Source organism: Lactuca serriola, chromosome 7 (assembly GCF_051521515.1).
Source record: "Lactuca serriola cultivar US96UC23 chromosome 7, Lser_US96UC23_V15, whole genome shotgun sequence".
NCBI classification, from domain to species: Eukaryota; Viridiplantae; Streptophyta; class Magnoliopsida; order Asterales; family Asteraceae; genus Lactuca; species Lactuca serriola.
The window spans coordinates 77,697,910-77,707,247 of record NC_136414.1 but is presented as its reverse complement, the minus strand read 5'-3'; the positions used below and the strand labels follow the sequence as shown (position 1 = coordinate 77,707,247).

Sequence of the window (9,338 nt, the reverse complement as noted above, 5' to 3'; positions counted from 1 at the left end):
AGTTTTCATATAGTTGAAGCATTCACGATGCAAATATTATGATTTGAAGAAATGGGTTATGTCGCATCGATGATAATTGTAATATGATTTTTTTTTTCTTTCAACCAAAACAAATGAAGCTTTTCTATTCTTTCTTTATATAATAAAGACATACACTAAATAAATGTTATTTAAAACATAAAAAGTGTTAAAATCATACATACTTATAAAACTAGCATTTTTTCTTGAATCTTATGCATTTGAAACCCCATTTTTTAACTTTCTCAAACCACATTCATTTGAAATCCCCTTTTTTAACTAATGCAACTCAAAAGTTTTCTTAATTATGATTTAACATTCAAAAGTTTTATAACTTATATTATGTTTAGTTAGCATTTAGTGAAAAATTTACTATAAAAAGGTCAATCTTTTGTGTCTTATGTGTTATATAAAATCTTACATGTAAGAAGGATTTGAAGATATTGTGATTCAAAAGTTTTCATATAGTTGAAGCATTCACGATGCAAATATTATGATTTGAAGAAATGAGTTATGCCGCATCGATGATAATTGTAATATGATTTTTTTTTCTTTCAACCAAAACAAATGAAGTTTTTCTATTCTTTCTTTATATTCAGGTTCTCATTTATTCTTTATATGTGATTTGTGTGTATTACTCAATCTTGAATGTGACTCTCCAAACATCAATGTTTTGCTTGGAATATCTTTCTTCTTCTTCTTTTTCAAGAAAAATAGTTTGATTGTAGGTTAGTGAAGAATTGTCATCAAGTTTCTATGGTTGAATGATGTTAAATGAAGAAAGAAGATTCATAAAATGGATATAGGTTTTTTTGTTTGAGCAAAGCTGACGAATGTTAGTATTTTCTTTTGATTTAAATGTATGTTTATGTTACATCTTTATTTATATATTCAACCACTCAATGCTCTTCTTTATATGATTGTAGTTTTTGTATTTTGATTATTTTTATTTTCTATTATTTTTTTATTGGGTTATCCTACACAACATATTTAAAATATAATAAAGACATACACTAAATAAATGTTATTTAAAACATAAAAAGTGTTAAAATCATATTTAAAATATAACATAATTTTGAACATTTGATATGTAATTATGACAGACTTATCATGATATGTTCTTCATATGAAAGTAATTTATCTATATTACTACGACAAAAATTACATATGACATTTACGGATATATATATATATATATATATATATATATATATATATATATGTGTGTGTGTGTGTGTGTGTGTGTGTGTGTGTGATTTGTTTAACATGTATATGCACCTATGTATGTTATAAATTTATAATTAAATATCTTTATGTTTAATAATTGAAGGGATTAAAATGATGCATCAAAACCAATTATTTAGAAGAATATAATAATAATAATAATAATAATAATAATAATAATAATACATTTCCAAATACCGTATTTATTTGAACTCACAGTACAACTCAAGTTTTCTAATTTATGTATATTTATTTTTTACAACTCAAGAGTTTTTAACTTATGATTGTTAATTAGTAATCACTAATAACTTTTTATTTCCCTTTCTTTTATAAGATTGTAAAGTTTTGCTCATTAAAAACACTAATTTATTTGAAGAGATCTGTGAATGAAATATGTAGAGTATATATAAATGTTATAATAGATGTTTTAGTGTTTTTATGTTATTAAAAATTATAGTGTTTATTTTTCATATTTTTTATTATTCGTTGTATATATATCTTTTTTAATATAAATGTTATAATAGATGTTTTTCTATTTTTATGTTACTAAAAGTTGCAATTCATCTTTATGTTCATATGTTTTGTTACCCGTTATATTATCATTCATTTGATATATAATTTATACAATTTTAAATGGATTATAAAATTATCAAATAATATCACAATGACTTAAAAATTAAACTATAATGTTTAATAAAACTAATATGTTAACTATATGTTTGCTTTACTACTAACATTTTGTTTCAAAGCAGAAATATTAAATAATAATTTGTTAAAGTTATTATTTTAACTATATAATTATATTCTCGCGCAATGCGCGAGGGTTCGCCTAGTTTAACCATATTTTATGGATTGTTGAAAAAATCGTCCATTTTCTTCAATAAATCATCACAGCGAATCACGGGGAATCGCCGATAGATAGAGTTTCTATATTTTGAAGAGTGAAAAATGAAGAAAAAAAACGTTTTTATAGTTTTCTTTCAGTAAAATCGTAGATGGGGACATGAAATCGCAGATGGACTATTCCATCTGCGAATGTACAAGCGCCTAAAGCACAACTTGTACATTCGCAGATGGAAGGGGCCAAATCGCAGATGGGTCTTTTCCATCTGCGATTTTTGTGGTTAATTTTGTAATTTTTATTTTTATTTTTGGCTAAATTTGTAAAATAATTAATGTATTTAGTTAATTTTGCAATTTTCTAAAAAAGAAAAATTTTAAGCTCGAAACAAACTAACCCAAATCACAAGATTATTATTCTTCCTTCCCTTCTTCCAATTTAACCTTTATAATCTATATAAAAAAAGTGGCCTATTGTGGAGAGCTTAATCAGGTTATTAGATTAGCCATGTGCTAAAACTCCCTTACGCACATGGTTGAAATTGAAACGGAATTGATGTCGTCGGCGGGTACGGACGACGACAGTTTCTTCCCGTTCGACCGTTTGTTACAGCAGAAGCCCCACCTCTCTCATCAAACCACCGCAGCCGTCGTTATCTTACGCTCATGAAACTACTTTGCCCCCTTCATTTAACCCTAACTTACTTTTCCAAATCTGATTCGCTTTACTCACCCAATCAACTTTTTCCCATGATTTTAAGTGATCGATTCCATACGCATGTTTGGTGTCGCTTCAAAACCCCGTTTCTCGCCCCTAAATTTCGATTTATTTACCCTAGGGTTTCGATCCGGTTCGCCGAGGTTTTTGTCTCTTCGGGGTAATTCCGGAGGTGAGGAAATGGAATTTGTTCGGAAATTGGGGGGAAGGTGTTGTTTTGTTCAGTCGAGGAAGAAGAACCATAAAGTGGAAGTGATTGAGTCCGATAATAATGTCGTTAGCGGTGAAGATATTTTTGAAGCGGTGTCTGCCGGAGCCATGGTTCCACCTGATCACCTTGTAATCATGGTTAATGGGATCATTGGCAGGTAATTTCATCGCTATTTCTTTTATTTTTTGCTTCTATCATCTGAAAAAGCCATTATCAGGTTTGGTACTAGAACCCTAATTGTCCAGTTTCTGAAATCCGTGATTTAAAGATGAACCACCATTCTCAAGTCCCAAACCCCTAATCAAACTTCATTTGAACATCAAAGCGGGCTCATTTCTTCTACTTGTCAGCATAACTAAACCCTCATATTATTCATTTGCTCCATCTCTGTTTGCTTCATTTCTTAATGTTAGATTCCTTTTGAGACATAATCTAGTGGGGATGCAAATGCGATTAAACAAGAGGGGAACAAATAGGAGGATATGCTAGTTTTTACCATAAGAAAAACCGCATGCTACCATTTTTTTAGAAATTTTTAAGCATCATTTATTCATAAAGAACTTAATGTTGAAATGTGGAGGATATTTACTTAGTTGTACGATGTGTTCAGTGCTGCAGATTGGAGATATGCTGCTCAGCAATTTCTCGATAGGCTTCCTGATAAAGTAATTGTTCACTGTGAGTGTATCTCTTTCATCCATCTCCATCTTTCACAATTCTTGTTTGATTGCTTTTCATTCAGAAACTTTCCTTTATTCCCAATTTTTTCATTCTTTCCAACTTTTATAACAGTATCAATCCTATACTTTTTTGTCCTTATCTTGCTAGTATTTTGTAATCATCATTTACATTCAATGTGGAAAAAAGTTCATAAATATATCTTTTAGCCCATCTTTCTAATTAACTGCTCACACGACAACTTTCACTTTCCATTCTATGTAAAAAAAGTTGTAATCTTTATAATATTTTGTAATCATTCATAAATACTTCCCAAGCAGGCAGTGAATGCAATTGTTCCACCTTGACTTTTGATGGTGTTGACCGAATGGGTGAAAGATTAGCTGAAGAGGTATCTCTCTCTCTCTCTCTCTCTCTCTCTCTCTCCAAAAAGTTGCTATCTTTTATCCCTTTAACATCAGTCTCAATCCCAGTCCAATGCACTTCAAACTCAGTACAATCTGTCATGTCATGTCTTGTACTGTTGTACACAACAAACAAAAACTAGATATAATTTATAGATTTGTATGAAATTAATTTTATATAAATAATCTGATTAGTTTCTTTTTATACTAATAGGTAATAGAAGTTGCCAAAAGGTGGCCTGAGGTGTCCAAGATCTCATTTGTATCACATTCATTAGGTGGTTTAGTTGCCAGATATGCAATTGGAATTCTTTATGAAAAAAATTCACAACAAAAACAAAATTTTGAAGCTAAAATTGCTACTTTGCAACCAATCAACTTCATTACAGTTGCAACTCCACATCTTGGTTCTAGAGGACACAGACAGGTAATTCAGCCATTTCTGCTATATTTTTTATTAATTTTTTTTAAAATAAATATTTCTATTTCATTATGTTGTCTGTGTATGAACAGCTTCCGATTCTTTGTGGTCTTCCATTTCTTGAAAGAAGGGCCCCACAAACAGCTCATTGGTTAGTTGGGAGATCAGGGAAGCATCTTTTTCTTACAGACAATGATGTTGAGGGACAGCCCCTTCTTCTTCGAATGGTTTATGACTCTGAAGACATTAAGTTCATGTTAGTACTGAGGGCATTTTCGTCTTTTTGCACATAAAGAGACTGAGTTGAGTCTCTTGTCCCACTTTCTTGGGTAGGACATATATTGCGGCCTGTGTCCTACCCAAGAAGATATTTTGTCTGTGCAAAAGACTTGAATGCCCTATTTTCTTCTCGTCATATCCTAAAGAGGGCATTTTCGTCTTTTGGCACATACAAGAGACTAAGTGCCAGTCTCTTGTCCCACTTTCTTTGGTAGGACATATATTGCGGCCTATGTCCTACCCAAGATCTTTTGTCTGTGCAAAAGACTTGAATGCCCTATTTTCTTCTTGTCATATCCTAAGGAGGGCATTTTCGTCTTTTTGCACATACAAGAGACTAAATGCGAGTCTCTTGTCCCATTTTCTTGGGTAGGACAAATATTGCATCGTTTGTCTTACCCAAGAAGGTGGGACAGTCACTTCTGATCTTTTGTCTGTGAAAAAGACTTGAATGCCCTTATCAAATTTTCTTCTCATCACATCTTAAGGAGGGCATTTATGTCTTTTGCACAGACAAAAGATCGAGATCAAGAGCGGGTTCTGTGTCCCACATTGGATAGGGTAGAAAATAGAAATTGCAATTTATATCCTAACCAAGAAGGTGGAACTAGGACCCTCTCTCGATCTCTCCTATGTGCAAAAGACGTAAATGCCCTTCTCAAGAATCTTGGTGTTCTCCATTTTCTTTAGAAACTTTTTTTTTTTTTTATATATTATTTTTGTTAAATGTAATGTGGTAGGTCGGCTTTAAGATCTTTCAAGAGACGTGTGGCTTATGCTAATGCCAACTATGATCGTATCCTTTTTTTTAACTTTCTTTTTAAAAAAAAATTAATATAAATTAATATTTCCTTTTAATTGTTTTCTTTTATATGTTTTCCTTTTGTTGATTAATAAAGATGTGGTTGGTTGGAACACATCATCAATTCGTCGTCAACATGAACTTCCAAAGGTAATTTAATTTAATTTTTTAATTTTTTAATTTTTTTTTTACTTTGATTTATCGTCTGTGCTAATGACGTAAACGCCCCTCTCATCTTTTGTAGCCGAACCTTCTTGTAAAGGATAAGAAGTATCCACACATTGTTTATGTTCAGCCTGAATCTGATGACATCATCAAGAATGAGGGGACATCTTCTGTAGGTGCACCTCAAACTTTAGAAGGTCCACTTTACCCTTTTAAATTGTAATGTCCATTTTACCCTTTTGACCTTAACACATTTTTTTGCAACTCATATTCATTTATCTTGTTTATTCAGAGGAGATGCTTCGAGGTCTTACTCAAGTACCTTGGGAACGTGTTGATGTTAGCTTCCATAAAAGCACACAACGATATATTGCACATAGTACTATTCAGGCAAGTTCTAACTCTAAAGCTATATTTTTGTAAAAAGACGTAAACGCCCTTTGAATGTGACATGGTGGTGGTTAAATCAGGTGAAAAGCTACTGGTTAAATTCAGATGGCGCAGATGTGGTTCTTCATATGATTGATAATTTTGTTCTTTAGCATACGGTTTATATCCTTTTTAGTACTATTTTAAAAAGGGCATTTATGTCTTTTTGTGTAGAGTTGTTTAACGATAGATTTTGTAATTACTTATATAACTAGACTAAGGGGCTGTTTGGTAGAAAGTGAATGGTCTAATTAAAAAGTATTAAACACACTTCCTAAGACCATGACTTTTATTTGCAAGTGTTGTTGAATTGTAAATCATGAATTACAAAGATCTCATGTTTGAAATAAAGTTTAATACTAAAATCAAATAAAAGTGAAATACAAAATCGATATAAAAAGGGCCAAAGGCAAGAAATAGCAATATATATTTATCGCGTTATACTTAATTTTGTTGTATTGAAACAATGTCATGCAACTCTTGGAAAAAACTTGTATATGATTAGTTTTTTCAAAATGCAAGGATTAAATGTATAGAGAAAAGTTCTTTTTGAGAAACATGTGAGAACCCGAAAACTCCTAACCTGATCAATATTTTTTGAAACAAACACCAACATTATTAGACTCTCGTTGTTACTTGTAAGCCTTCGTAACTTGAAAAATGAACTTTTTTTTTTTGTTTGAAATGTGAATATGGGCACATTTATAGTTTCGGTTTTTTTTGTGTGTTTTTATAACGTTTTCAAATTGTAATTCTATTAGACGCGGACTTTAGGGTCTTGTGGTGGTGTTTGTTTTGAAATATTTTGAAAACAAATGCAAAATATGTGTACAAGCATATTTTGAACAAAAAAAGGTCTTTTTTTTACGGATTTTTTGGTGATTTTCGACTTGCGATTGGTGTAAACGAGGAGTCTATGTGCCTATGGAGGTGTTTTGAGATTTTTTTTTTTGGAAATTGATTGTTAAGTTCTCGCACATCTTTTTGTTTCAAAATAGTTGGCCTCTAAATGTATATAATTTGATGAAGTTATCATGCAATAATCTCTTCACGTATTCCAACCTATTTTAAACATAACCCATGAAAATCCATATTCAAGTCCACACAATTTTTAATTTTAAAATAAATACATAGTAATTAAAATAATACAAAAGTAATTAGCAAAATATTAGAAACATATAAAATGAATTTTCATACTAATTAAAAAAATGCAAAACTGTTTTAATACAAGTTATTATGGCTGACTTACGGCTAACCAAAGCTTGAACTAGAAATGGTGGAATGATTAAGGCTATGTTTGGGTACTAGCTAAAAAGCTAGTTGATAGTTAAAAAATTAACTAATAAAAAATGACGTTTGATAAAACTAGCTGAAATATATAAAATTACATAAAAGGACATTTAAGAGTATTTGTTTCTATAATTAATTAAGGTGTATATTTGGAAAATTTTAAAAAAGTTTTTAAAAAGCTAGTCTAAATAGCTTTTCAAAAAGTAGCTTATAAGCTACTTTTTGGTTTGCCAAACACGACAACATAAAAACGCTTGAAAAATAAGCTAGTTTATCAGCAAGTTGTGGCACCCCAAACACAACCTAATTTACCAGATGAAACACCTTTTTTGGCTATACCGCCTAGCCTTGGGATAGTGTTGTCGGTGATACTAGTTAGCCCGTTCCAAAAATGCTTTAACTCCATCCACCCTAAAAGAAATAAGAAAATAGTAAATTATGGCTCTTGAATACACTAACCATATTAATATATACATCATAGCTCTCGATTTGTATCGACCTTGATACTATTCTGACCACCCTAATTTTATGCCATAAGTCGTTAAAATTTGAATATTTTTAAAGAATTTTAGAATATATTTCTAAGTTTATATTGTTGATTTCTAATTCAAATAGAACAATTTGTTAAAATATAATCTATTGATTTATACTACATATTCCATTTAAATAAAACAAATACAATGAATTGATGCTATTACTTTTATCTATAACGAAGAAGAGCATGGAAGCTCGATAAGAAGTGATAAAACTTAAAAGAATTGTGTGGTGCTCAATTAACCCATAAAAACTTTATCTCATATACCCACCACCACTAGTACCAAACAAAACATACCCACAAACAAAGAAACATGAAGCAATCCTTCCACGCCACTTCACTACTCATCCTTTTCCTTCTCCAACTTCCAAATCATGTAACACTTAGCCGAAAGCTAACCACACCCGCACCCACACCCACCCCATGGCCCGAACAATTCCACGCACTTCTGTATATGAACCTAACCTCAACCCACCTCCAGCTGAGCGACCTTTGGTATGACTGGCCCAGAGGTCGCAACGTTAACATTTTCCATAAACAACTTGATGTAGTGCTATACGACATTGAGTGGAGCAATGGCACGTCTTTTTACTACACATTTGGTGAGGACGCGCAATGTTCGGTGGTGGATTTTGGTGTTGGGATACCCCGTCCTGACTTTCTTGATGGGGCGCGATATTTGGGGAGGGTAGTGACAGATGGATTCTTGTGTGACTTGTGGGAGAAGGTCGACTTTATTTGGTATTATGAAGATGTGGTCACTAAGATACCGGTTCGTTGGGACTTTGTTGGTGGTAATAATTAGATTTAAGGGTTTTAATGGTTATTAAATTTTTTTTACTAGAATTGTTGTGGAAATGAATTAATGTATGAAAGATTTAAAATGTAGGGATATCATCTCACGTGATGACTTGGGAGGTTGGAGCAATTTTACCTGATTCAATTGTACAAGCGCCCGAATATTGTTTTACGAAGTCTGTAAACAGGAAAACTTTCTTTGCTTAGGAGGCATGAGCACGAGTTATATATTCTTTTCTGGTTGTCTTAAAAATATTTTTGTTGAGTTTTGGTTATTTAGTATTATTTTATCTTATTTATGCTATTAGTGTTCACAAATTTCAAGCTACATATTTACTCATAGTTATAGACAAATAAATATAATGATGCTAATTAAATTATTGACAATCGTATATGTATTACATGTTTCCTTTTTGCAAAATTAACATTACATTTGTTTCAAATGGAAGAGAGAGGTGGGTGATTGTGAACGTCATGGTGGGTTGATGTGCAGTAAAACACCGTTTTATTAAAGTAAAATCGTTGG

At 31.5% G+C, this 9,338-nt stretch overlaps 2 protein-coding genes across 5 annotated transcripts; both read left to right on the top strand.

Moving 5' to 3' along the window:
- Positions 1 to 2,557: 2,557 nt before the first annotated feature.
- LOC145061835 (lipid droplet phospholipase 1-like) lies at positions 2,558 to 6,467 on the top strand. Of its 4 annotated transcripts, none has more exons than XR_013687318.1 (10): positions 2,558 to 3,168; positions 3,622 to 3,689; positions 4,010 to 4,080; positions 4,308 to 4,520; positions 4,607 to 4,770; positions 5,534 to 5,589; positions 5,693 to 5,745; positions 5,840 to 5,979; positions 6,053 to 6,150; positions 6,231 to 6,467. XR_013687318.1 is itself a non-coding variant. In XM_079009410.1 (10 exons), exons 1-10 carry the CDS (start codon positions 2,861 to 2,863, stop codon positions 6,300 to 6,302), a joined length of 1,200 nt encoding a protein of 399 aa, XP_078865536.1. In that variant the 5' UTR covers positions 2,558 to 2,860; the 3' UTR covers positions 6,303 to 6,467. The 4 variants fall into 4 exon arrangements, 3 of the variants coding, with proteins under 3 accessions (XP_078865536.1, XP_078865537.1, XP_078865534.1); XM_079009410.1 differs by having other exon boundaries at positions 5,840 to 5,936; XM_079009411.1 differs by having other exon boundaries at positions 2,559 to 3,168; positions 3,630 to 3,689; positions 5,840 to 5,957.
- Positions 6,468 to 8,279: 1,812 nt separating this feature from the next.
- Positions 8,280 to 9,111, top strand: LOC145063396 (uncharacterized protein At4g14100-like). The gene is made up of 2 exons (XM_079011000.1): positions 8,280 to 8,808; positions 8,904 to 9,111. Exons 1-2 carry the CDS (start codon positions 8,328 to 8,330, stop codon positions 9,017 to 9,019), a joined length of 597 nt encoding a protein of 198 aa, XP_078867126.1. The 5' UTR covers positions 8,280 to 8,327; the 3' UTR covers positions 9,020 to 9,111.
- Positions 9,112 to 9,338: the final 227 nt, after the last annotated feature.